Source organism: Leptonychotes weddellii, chromosome 12 (genome assembly GCF_054177405.1).
Source record: "Leptonychotes weddellii isolate Sample4059 chromosome 12, ASM5417740v2, whole genome shotgun sequence".
NCBI lineage: Eukaryota > Metazoa > Chordata > Mammalia > Carnivora > Phocidae > Leptonychotes > Leptonychotes weddellii.
In genome coordinates this window covers 61,807,507-61,820,127 of record NC_138380.1, presented here as the reverse complement: position 1 = coordinate 61,820,127, position 12,621 = coordinate 61,807,507, and the positions used below count along the sequence as shown (strand labels likewise).

Sequence of the window (12,621 nt, the reverse complement as noted above, 5' to 3'; positions counted from 1 at the left end):
TTTCCTGAGATTAAGAATTGCTCATATCAGTGAGATCATATGATACTTGTCTTTCTCTGATTGACTTATTTTGCTTAGCATAATACCCTCTAGTTCCATCCACGTCATTGCAAATGACAAGATTTTGGGGTTTTTTTTTTTGATGGCTGCATAATATTCCATAGTATATATATACCACATCTTCTTTATCCATTCATCTGTTGATGGACATCTTGGCTCTTTCCATAGTTTGGCTATTGTGGACATTGCTGCTATAAACATTGGGGTACACGTACCCCTTCGGATCACTATATTTGTATCTTTGGGGTAAATACCCAGTAGTGCAATTCCTGGGTCATATGGTAGCTCTATTTTCAACTTTTTGAGGAACCTCCATACTGTTTTCCAGAGTGGCTGCACCAGCTTGCATTTTCACCAACAGTGTAGTAGATGTGTTTTTTAAATAGCAAAATAAAACTACTAGAAATATAAAACAAGACTGGTAGTGCAAAATTGAAAGGACTTAGAGTCCCCTTCTTACAGGCACTGATGCCAAAGAGAAATTGAAGGTGGTATGTATTCTAGTGTCCAATTGTGAACCCATGTGAATGGTGGTACCATTTGGCAGGATGGAGAATAATCAAAGGAGTAGGTCTCCACAGAAGGTAGGAGTTCTGCTTGGAATATGTCAAATGTGAGCTGCCTATGGGCCACTCATGTTGGAATGTGCAGTATAGACTCTGGAGCCTGGAAGGGATATGTTGGCTGGACATACCAATTTATGGGTGATGATGGAAGACATGGGTGCAAGTATTATCCAGAGTGGCATTGGATATGAGAAAAGATGAGGCCAAGGACAGAACTGCAAAGAATACCGTCATTAAATTGAAAATCAATCCTAATTTTTCTGTTTTTCTTTGTTCCTATTTTCCTTTGTTTTTCTATTGAAAAATTTAAAATATGTTTTAAAAACAGTCATCATCAGAAATATTTATACATAGAATTATATAAAAATAGCTAGGGCGTTTATTCTTAAGTTGAAAGCAATACATGTAAAAAAAAACCTGAAACACAAAAAAGTGCCTTTGCATCTCCTCAGGTCTGTTCAAGGACAACAGCACAGTCACAAGCTCGATTTAGCACTGATTCTGTGTCCTTGCCATCCCTTTTATCTTTTGGAAGCCAGGTTCTCTTCATTTCTAAGCCACAAATTATTCTATCAATTCCAGTATTCACGATTTTTCACCTTAGAATTGATGATGTGTTAGAGTTTAATTAGCAGTCATTGTTTTTCTAAGTGGCACATAAAGTAATTTTGCATCTTAGAGTCGTTAGCCTGTCCGATTCAAAGTCACATAGTATTGCTTTGTGTCTTCAACTTTGGCAACAGCAAGATGCCCTTTGGAATCGAGAAGGATGGCGTGAAATGGCCCCTTCTGCTCCCCAGCCTTCCTCCACTGACCAGACTTAGCTGGCTTCCATGTGGTGACCCTTGGGGCCCAGAGCCCCCTCGTGAAAAGCCAGGAGCTGGGCAGCAAGGGCGAGGGCTGGGCACTCAGGCCCTCTTATCCTGAGGTTTTGCAGGCCCTGAGAGAGCCGAGGAAAGTGAGAACACAGTGACCTTATAAAAACAAGCCCTTTTCTTCACAGAGGGCCGCGCTTTGTTGCTCAGGGTTCTGGTTGCAAGCAGCGGGCACTAAGTCCAGTGGGATTCACTGGAAGGAAATCTGGTGTTGACATCACCTCTGGTGAGATTTATTGGAAGGAAACCTGGTGCTCACAGGATCAACAGGAGGCAGAAGGAACGGCTTAAAAAAGAGCAGAGGCCAAGGGAGCCCAGACTGTGGACCTCTGGAACAATCTGGCCCGGATGTTGGGACATTGCTGCTACCATGGCATGCTGCCAGAAATTGATCCTTACTCTTCCCTTGGCTTCACCTCCTGGCTCCAAAGACAAAGTCCCAGTTAGGAGCATCCAGTCTAACTGCTAAGATCCTGCCTGTGTTCTGGTCACTGGAAGATGGGGAGCAGGAAGGTGTCTCCTCTGGGGCTTCAGGAGAAGAAAGTAGGGGTTCAGCATGTCGCCAACACAGCAGTACTACGAGGAGCACCCCCAGACAGAAAGGGGTTTTGATGTATAGCCAGAGAGTGGCAGGCGTTCACCACGCTCCCCTTCCAAAGTCTCAGCTCTGTGAGGCCATCAGAGCGGATCAACCATCAGAGGACTGGAGTTTTGACTTCATTCTGAAACGCAGGTTGGCAGAGCAAACAACCCTTCCAGAGCCCACACAGAGGGTCAGGCCTTGTGCTAAGTGTGTCCTGTGTGATTGCTGCTGAACACGCAACTATTCATTCTTAAGACCTTTAGGAAATCATAAGAGGGGGACAGTGGTTACCAAAGATTTTCCCAACTATAAAGGACTGAATGCAGCAGCTGCTGGTGGCAGAAGCCGGGGGCTAAATAAAATAAAGTGTCTAACGAACCATGAGAGACGATGGACTCTGAAAAACAAACAGGGTTCTAGAGGGGAGGGGGGTGGGAGGATGGGTTAGCCTGGTGGTGGGTATTGAGGAGGGCACATTCTGCCTGGAGCACTGGGTGTTATGCACAAACAATGAATCATGGAACACTTCATCTAAAACTAATGATGTAATGTATGGGGATTAACATAAGAATAAAAAATAAATAAATTAAAAAAAATAAAAATAAAATAAAGTGTCTAAAAGATGCCATTGTTTGAAATTAGCCGCTCAGACTGACAGGTAATTAACTTCTGCCACTAGTTTAATTTCTCGTGTGGACCTCGTGCAGGAAACCATACGTGGGTGGTAATTTTTTTCCCTCCAATCTCAGAGGAAATGTAACTGGGTATGAAATAGTGGCACAACTCATATATCAGTAGTCTGTAGCGGGTCTACATAAATCCTTTTCTTTAAAGTTATTTAACTGTTTTGAAAATGGTTTCAACAGAAGTAATTCCAGTTGCACCAGAAAGGAAACCAGAGTCTTAAAGAAAAATAGACTCTCTTTGCTGAGCAAGGCAAACATATCAGTATGCAGAGAAACGAACCAGTCTCTTGTGTTTTATTTCCTTAACAAATCTACTGAAACACTTACTTTGTGTCTTTAAAAGGCTGATAGACAAAGAACTCTGTGGCCACTAAAAATTAATGCCTACAATTGTTTTGTAACCTCTTTAAAAGGTCAGGTATTTAAAAAAAAAAGGTTTCTCCGTTATTCATAGTATTTCATTGTGGGATTTTGCACATATTATAAACACAGTAAGTATTTGGGTTTTTTTAATTCATCAAAAACATATTCTCTGGGGAAGAATTTTCTATTTGAATAGTTAGATAACCTGCAGTTTTCCCGCATACTTCATGTATAAAACAACACATTGCTGTCCCCAACCTAGCCCTGGGTTTAGCCAAGCCCTTATAGACTATTTTCTTTTTTTTAAGATTTTTTTTATTTATTTATTTGGGGGGGGAGGGTCAGAGGCAGAGGGAGAGAGAGAATCTCCAGTAGACTCCCCGTTAAGCTTGGAGCCCGAGTTGAGCATGGAGGCGAACACGTGGCTCGATCCCCTGACACTGAGCTGTGACCTGAGCCGGAATCAAGAGTCTGGTGCTTAACTAACTGAGCCACCCAGGTGCCCCTTATAGACTACTTTCTGTCAGGATGTTGCATTTTGACTCTTCCAGGAATTAATATCTAAAATAAAAACTCTTTTATCTGTAAAAGGTGAGAACTTGATACTATTTAAAGCTGACTAATTCCGAAATAAAGAAATCGACTTCATTTAAGAACTAGAGGATGAGAGGGGTGCCTGGGTGGCTCAGATGGTTAAGCGTCTGCCTTCGGCTCAGGTCATGATTCCAGGGTCTTGGGATCAAGCCCCACGTCGGGCTCCTGGCTTAGCGGGGAGCCTGCTTCTCCCTCTCCCTCTGCCTCCCCCCCCCCCCCGCTCATGCTCATTCTCTGTATCTCTGTGTCTCAAATGAATAAATAAAATCTTAAAAAAAAAAAAAAAGAACTAGAGGATGAGAATGTACAAACAGATGGCTATGATAAAAGCAAAATTATTTTCTACAATTCTATCATCAGTGGAACAGATAATAAGTTAATTTAAACCTTGACCCATTACACCCCTTGGATCCACAGAATGAGATGGAAGAATCTGTTATTATTAGTCTTCCGAAAGATCTTTACCCTTAACCCCTTGAATTTTTTGCTCAATTGTCACCTCAGTGTGGCCTTTCCTGACCACTCTATTTTAAATTTCACCTCTTCCTCCCCTTACCAGCATGCCCAATCCCCTTTTCTGGCTTTCTCTTTTTCCATAACACTTATCTGATACAATATATGTTTTATTTATTTGTTTGTGGTTTCTCTCCCTCACCTCAGATGGAAGCTCCATGAGCACAGAGATTTTTTTTTTTTTTTGTCTCTCTTTTCCCTCTCACATTCCCAGTACCTGGTGCCCAATAAATGTGTGGTTGATATACAAGCTAATGCAACGTTTGAAGGTTTTTGCATATGGGTATCCCCAACTTTCTTGGTTTAAGAAGCAAATTCACATCAATTATTTTATTTGGTTATTCTTACAACATTGTGTTTTAAGAAAGGATTATTATCCCAATTCAGAAGATGAGGAAACAGGGCCTTAGCGAGTTTCTACAAATTATGTAAAATCAAGGGGCTAGCAAGAGGTAGACTCCAGCCTCAAACCCAGATCAATTACTTCCCTTGAGGTGCTGCTCCCAACCCGACTTGTGAATCTGCCTAGCCAGAGGAATTAATGCTTTATATTAGGCATCAATGGTCTGGTCTTGGGGTAGTGGATTCCGAAATAAAGATGAGAACAGAATTTGGATGCAGTAGCCATTTATTCTTTTGTTTTGTTTTGTTTTGTTTTTTGGGGTTTTTTTTTGTGTTTTTTTTTTTAAAGATTTTTATTTTTATTTATTTGAGAGAGAGAGTGAGAGAGAGAAAGAGCACAAGAGGGGGGAGCGGGAGAGGGAGAAGCAGACTCCCTGCTGAGCAGGTAGCCCGATGCGGGACTCGATCCCGGGACTCCAGGATCATGACTTGAGCCGAAGGCAGTCGCTTAACCAACTGAGCCACCCAGGCGCCCTATTCTTTTTTTTTTTTTAAAGAGTTTATTTATTTGACACAGACACAGCGAGAGAGGGAACACAAGTAGGGGGAGTGGGAGAGGTAGAAGCAGGCTTCCCGCCGAGCAGGGAGACCCACGTGGGACTCAATCCCAGGAACCTGGGATCATGACCTGAGCCCAAGGCAGACGCGTAACGACTGAGCCACCCAGGTGCCCAGTCAACTGTATTTTTTTAAGATTTTATTTATTTGACAGAGAGAGACACAGTGAGAGAGGGAACACAAGGAGGGGGAGTGGGAGAGGGAGAAGCAGGCTTCTCGCTGAGCAGGGAGCCCCATGTGGGACTCGACCCCAGGAACCTGGGATCATGACCTGAGCTGAAGGCAGACGCTTAACAACTGAGCCACCCAGGCGCCCATGGATGTAGTAGCCATTTATTCTTAATAAATAAAACAACCCATCATCTCTAGCTCTCGAGGATGTGAAACCTAACTTCTCCACAACTGAGCCTTACACGTACTTGCCTCTTGGAAGTAGAAGAGCCGTTCTTCTTGAGGCCATGGTGTATCCACCCTGAAGAGCCTATGCAAACCCTTCCTTACCCTGCAGCTTTAACACTGTACCTGCTTTTACTGTGGGCCTTTCTCCAAGGCTGCCTTTCTAGGTCATGTCAGGCTCTGAGCAGGGGAGGGGATAGTATACCTGATGGTTAAAGCTCCTAGATCTGAAAACGGGCAGAACCAGACAGAACTTGAAGTTTGATGTGGTTGGGAGTTTCTTTGGGGCAGATTATTTTGTCTCGTCACCTAGAAAATGAGGCTGATGGTACCAAGTTCTGATAAATAAATCAGATTTTACGAGTAAAGCATTCATGATTGCCTTAGGTATGATTATCGTAGAGCTCCTGTATCTCTTCCACCAGATTCTAGGGTCCTAGAAAGGAAGGCACTTAATGGGTTGTGTTAGTTTGCTCAGGCTGCTGTAGCAAAGTCCTACAGTCCTGGTGGTTTAAGCAGTAGAAACTTAACGTCTCAGTTCTGGATGCTAGCATGCCAAGATCAAGGTGTTGACAAGGTTGGTTCCTTCTGAGCACTGTAAGGAAGATGCTCTTCTGTGCCTGTTCCCTACTTTCTGATGGTTTGCTGGCAATCCTGGGCACTCTTCAGCTGCTAGAAGCATCACGCCAGTCGTCTTCAGCTTCCCATGGCATTCTCCCTGTGTGTGAGTCTGTGTCTATAAGGATATCAGTCATATTGGATTAGGTGCCCACCCTGCTCCAGTCTGATCTCGTCTTAACTAAATATATCTGCAATGACCCTATTTCCAAATATGTCACATTCTGAGATGCTAAGGATTAAGACTTTAACATACAAATGTTCAGGGTGTTGCGGGGTTGGGGGGGAGGTCCCATCCATAACACAGACCCTATCACCTGTGTAGTTGTTGTATTTACTTGCATTTTGTAAGTGTCTGGGGCATTGCTGCTAAATCCATTAAATTTAAAGAAATGTCTCTAGAAGGTTCAGAAATAGAGCCACTTTCTAGCAGATTAGTGGTCTTTTGAAGATTGCTTCTCCATCCAAAGTTTACCAGAAGAAGAGACTTACCTTCAGCTGGTGCCTCCTAAGGCTTCGTGTTAGGTCTTTGGATCGGGATACATAATGGCCACGTGACTCTTTGGTTTGTGACTTTCCAAGCACGTTTTTAATGGGTAAATAGTGGTAATATCTTTGTATATGGATAAGGACTTAGACGTGCTGTTTATAACTTTAAAGGTTTATTTGTCTAAAAATCAGGGTAACTCAGTGTTCTTTTCAGAATCTCAAGTGCAACTCTTTATTGCATGTGTTAATAATAAATGACCATTTTCCTTAAAAGTGTTTCACATTCTTTCTAATATGTACATAGTGTGGTTATAAAGTAATGAGGTTGGTTCCACATTCTACACATGCACCTGGAGTACTGTTTCAATGAATATACACATTAAAAATTTCTTAATATCTAAATTGCAATGCCATACTCTACACATCCCAATTTTTTGAGTTGCTTTTCTGCCCCCAAATCACTTGCTTAATGTAGTCAGACTTTTTGGAGTTGCTTTTCAGGCTACAGATATTTATTTGGGCATTTAGGGATGCATTTATAATGCATTCTTTAAGTGGTTGGTGCTGAAATTTTGAGTCAATGTAAATCTCAGGATTTATTATCATGGAAATGGGACTATCTACAGCACTTGAGATCTTACAGAAAGTCTGTAAATATTTGATGGATGAATGAATATATGAATGAATATATGGGCAGGGAGTAAGTGAATTCATTTCTTTTAAATTCCATTTGAACCAATGAAATCAATAACCTCCAGTGACTATAATACTCAGGAGAGAAGATAATATACTTAAAAAACTGTGAAAGCAAGTTTTAATTTTTTATATCATTTTATTTCTATACATTGTATTTTCTTGTGACACCTTGACTCTCCCCTACGTCATCCACATTGTGACTGATGATTTCAAGCGCTCTGTAATGAAAGAGGCCTCTAAGAAAGGCAGGTTGAGAGCAGACACAATGAGCACACATTTGCATAGGGCAGGAAGGGCACTGTAACATCTGGTGGTGGTAGCAGACTGGTCCATTTGTTGGTGCTCATTAAATTCGCATTAATGCATGAGCTGCTCTGAATGTGTAAATGCCATTTGGGGTTGGTTGCTTTCTCCCAGGCCAAGGGCAGTGACTTTGGGGGCTCTATCCCCTGGTTGTTTACTTGCCAGTGGCATTTGACCTGGGGTCAGACCTGTATTTAACCCTTTCCTGTAGGTCAAAAACAAATTAATTTGGTGAGAATTAAATTGGAAATGAGTCGTCTGTACAGCAGGTGTTCCCTGTGGAGAATGTGCCCCAGGTGGAAACATTTTGAGATCTATTCCTGGGTCATCTCTGAAGAAGCTTCAGAGGTCAGAAAAGCAATTCCAAGACATCCCATGTGGTGAGGGCCTGGAGATGGATGTTAGCAGGTGCTGACTCTTGCAGTTTTCTCAGCAGCTTGGGGGGACTTTCAAAGGGGCCCCTTTTGGAGCTAATTTATTCATATATTCATGAACATATATCTTGGGCATTCATTGAGGACTGATTTACTTAGAAGTTGCCCTAAATGATTGGAACTTTACCCTTTGCCCCTACCTCCCACCATCAACTAAAGGCTTTGATTTGAAGGAAACAAAATAATGCATTTTTCTTTCTTTTTTTCTAGAGGATGAGGAAGATGAGGAAATGGTAGAACCTAAAGTTGGCCACGATTCAGAACTGGAAAATCAAGACCAAAAACAGGAGGTGAAGGAAGGTATGGTATGGTATAGGAGATAAATTAGTCATCATTTTATTGTTATTATCGTTTACCAACATAAGAGGCTATCCTGGTAAATAGAAATTAAATGCACACTCCCTATGTGGAAGGTCTCTATGGTTGTTCAATACGTTACATTTAGCACTATAAACTGTAATCCCCAAAGCAAGAGTCATTTATTCTTTTGACCAATGGAAGTCAATAAAATAGAAACCATCCACAATTCCACCAACAAGTCCACTCACAATTCCAGTAAAATTATCACTAAATAGTGAGAAAATAAGATAGTTGTTATCCATTGTCATGTTACCTAGGTCACTGCATTGTATATTCCCAATGATAACAGTAAAGGGAAGAAGCAGCTATAATTATTTCATTAATAAATTCTGAAGTTTATTCATGTGATCTACACAGAAACATTAACAGTGATCATTACTATTAACTATACTGTTCACAGTTTTCTTCCACGGCTCTGTCTGTATGAAGAACAACCTTTCCATGTTCCAGTGATAATAACGATGAGCATTTATTAAGGACTTGCTGTGTACTCAACTCTTTCCTAAGCCCTTTAGAGATATTATTATCTACACCTCAAAACATCCTTTTGAAGCAGATACTATTATTATTCCTACTTTACAGATAAAGAACCAGGAAGGGAGAGGTTTAAAAACTTATCCAAAGATACAGTATGTATCCAGGATTTGTAGTTGACTCCAAAGATATAGTACATTTCACCACGATGGCATCATCCTTTTGTAGCACTGGGTCTCAAAAACAAGAAAGCAGAAAGAAAAAAGAAAAGGGAAGACAAGAAATACTACAGGTGCCGATTCCCTAAAAATCTAATTTTGTAACCCTTTGAGATTCTCAGTCCCTGGAGATAAAAGAACTTTGAAATTGTAATTCTTACTGACAAACGAAGTATGCATAGATTGAAAAGCTTCTTCCATAGTCCCCGCTCAGTGTCCCAAATATAGATCAACACAAGTCTAATTAGAAGCTCACTTGATTTTTAAATTCAAAAGATGCCTGTGTCTCTGGTATAGTATGTGGCACATAGTTGTCACTGGGGACTTTTATAGGAATGGGTACATATTGGTCATATATGCTCACTTTGACCTGCTTGAGCATTGAGTGATTTCGATTACCATCAAGTTCTGGGCTCCGACTAAGGGCAGGGAGTAGATTCAGCCTCTTTAACAGTAGCATCCACAGAAGGCACGAGAGTGATGTTTTCTGAGGGATTCTAAATGCACTTGATGGAAGAGACTTTGTCTAAAATTCTAAGAACACTTTTTTTAAGCTGGTGAATGGAATATCATTAACACAGGTGTAGCAAGAGATGAAATAAGTCAGGATTTATTAAAATACATAAAGGGGTTTTCCTTTTGCAAAATATCCTTAAGCCCTGCTGGGTGATAAGGAGCCAGGGTGTCTTTGTGTGTCTTGGCACAGATTCTCTCCTGCCCATCACCCCCCAGTCCCCAAACTGTCTTCTCTGGCAAAGTAAGGCAGCCCCCTTCTTCAGTCCGGAGCAAAAACACCGTCTCGTTTTTAACCGTTGCTCAGGCTTCATGGAATTGATTAAAGTCCTGTTAAAAGTCAAAAAGAAGTTGGAAGAACATTTCCTGTGTACTACTGCGCCGTGTGCCTTTTTCTCTATTAATGGCTTTTCTGCAAATTAGCACATAATGGGTTAAAAGCATGTTTATGTTGGCATCAAACTCTCTCTGGCTTTTTTTTTTTTTTTTTAAGTAAGACAGTATTTTGCAAACGTTTTCAAGAATCTGCAGCAGATATAATCGTGGCGCCATTCACACGGCTGCAGAGCAGTTAGGGTTGTGTCAGCACTTCCCTTATGAACCTTGAGTTTCAGGGATTTATTACTCAGCCATAAAAATTTGCTCTGGGCTGAAACTTGACATACATGGTTTCAAACCAGGGAGCACATTTTTGAGAAATCTGGCCTTTTGGGGAATTAAAAAAAAAAGGTAAGTGGGAGATGGGGAAAAAAAAAAAATCAGTGCTCACTAGCCTTTGACATTTTTGCCTGTGTGATATCAAAATGCACTAAACAGTCAAGAAATAAGGGTTTACTATTTTACTGTTTGCACTCTTTTTTTCCACAACAGAGTAGTGCAAACGACAGGTATATGTTAGCTTTTAATCAAATTTTAGGCAATTTCTACATGTGAGTGTTCTGGTATCTTCATGTTTAGAGATTTAAAACAACAGAAACAGAAACCTAACTCTTGTAAATGCACATTAACTTCAGAGAAGGAGATCCTCCTTCTTTATTAGTTTGGTTTGGTTTTCTTGCTCCTGTTTATGAAATGATTTCACTGTAAAATTCCCAGAAGAGCCACCGTCCCTGTTTAATCAGGTTTAAGATTTAAGCTACATGGTTTACTCCTTTATTTTTTGTCTTTTGCATATACCCTTGAAAAACAGCTAAAAGATTTAATTTTTTATATCGAAACTCAAAGCTGCATCATTGAAAACAAGGCAAGACATTTCTGAAATGAATATTTTTAAAATAGCTTTTGACCTCAAGGAAAGATTATAAAATACTTAATATGAATTGTGAATTTCATTATGAATTTTGTATTTAAAAAAAATCAAAATGTGAAACCAAAGATATAGTATATAGTAAATAGAGTAAAACAACAACAAACTGGAAAAGTACCTATTAAGTCAATAAAAAAAAAAAAAACTCAAAGCACAGCAAATAGGATAGAATCCTCATAAAGACACATACACAAGTATTTTCAAATACGAAATGAGAAATTAACTTTTCTGTAATGAAAAAGAATAAACAATAGACCCTAAAATAAAATGTGTACTAGATTTTAATCTTGCAACCACAAAGTCATAGACTTAGGCCATCTTCTAAACTTCAAATTTCATGAATTCAGTACATTGTCTTCATAGTTGTTATTCAAGCTAAATGTAACTGTTCAGGTAAATTTGGGCAAGTACGAAAATTGTCATTTGGATCATATGTTAGTTATATCCATGTGTTTGACTTTTCATAAGGAATTTTTCTTTTTTAAAAAAAAAGGCCATTTTACATGCATAAAATATTGTTAGCTCTTGGCAGAAATACTCCATGTTTTGTGTTGCAAAAACAAACAGACCTGCGATAATAACATTTTCTGCTTAACTTAAAAAGAAAAATCAATGATTAACAATGCCTACGTTTTGCTCTGGTACGCCTTTTGCTATTAAATTAATTCGCACTTTTTTATGTGGTGAACATGTTGAAGATAATTCATTAGGTGCCGGGGATAGGGAGAAGCTGCAGAAACAGATATATCAGGGAGAATTTGGGGTCTACTCCGAAGTAATACAGTTCTGATTCTAATTATTTGTGCTTGCATTTTGAACCTTGTGGATTCCATTAATCAACCAATTTTTCTTTCATGAAATACAGTGTGTGGAGAGGTGTTTTCTCTGAATACAGCTTTTAGTCAGGGTTCTGGATACTCCATTATGTTTTCATTACATTGTAACACTTATCAATTTAAAGATTTTAAATACAGGAGGTTTGGGGGTCTATCAGAAATAACTATGGCCCTATTTAATTTCTAAGTTGAATATTGTTTATGACTTTCAAAAAGTACTTGTCTGCACATGCATCTTATTATTTTGTGCTAACAAATCATGTCATTTGATCCCTGTTAGACATCAAAGCTTAATATAAAATATATCCTTTGTTTTGCTTCAGTAGCAGTTTAATTTCAAGCCAAATACTGTATTGTCAAACATAATGTCTGGAGAGGCTACTCCTTCACCTACCTGAACTTGGCCTCTGCAAATACACTTTGATCAGCCATTTATGTTTCTCTTAGAGAAGGAGTTGTATGTCTTGAAAGCTGAGATCAAAGTGACAATAAGCTACAGGGAAGAAAAAATTACAGAAAATGACATAGATACTATTTTTTATTCAAGGTAGTGGACCTGTAAGGAAAGATACAGGTGAAATATAAGTAACTCAAAAAGATAAACAGAGAGTAGAATAGATATTTTAAATATTATTTTAAAAAAGAATAAAGAGAAAAAAGTCCTATTTCTCTGCTTAATTTCAGATAGGTCTCAAGTCATCCATCAACAGTAACTAAGGCTGAACAAGGCTTTTAAAATAAGACATTCTTCTTGGCCTTATGGTATCCTCGTTTGGTG

The 12,621-nt window shown here is 39.5% G+C and overlaps 1 protein-coding gene across 4 annotated transcripts in view; it reads left to right on the top strand.

Moving 5' to 3' along the window:
* DYNC1I1 (dynein cytoplasmic 1 intermediate chain 1) overlaps positions 1 to 12,621 on the top strand; it is a 301,647-nt gene that overhangs the window by 173,397 nt on the left and 115,629 nt on the right. For all 4 annotated transcript variants that reach the window (XM_081800510.1, XM_081800508.1, XM_081800509.1 and 1 more), the window contains one exon: positions 8,347 to 8,436. In XM_081800510.1, the coding sequence (XP_081656636.1) occupies positions 8,347 to 8,436 (90 nt within the window). The remainder of the gene's footprint in view (positions 1 to 8,346; positions 8,437 to 12,621) is intronic.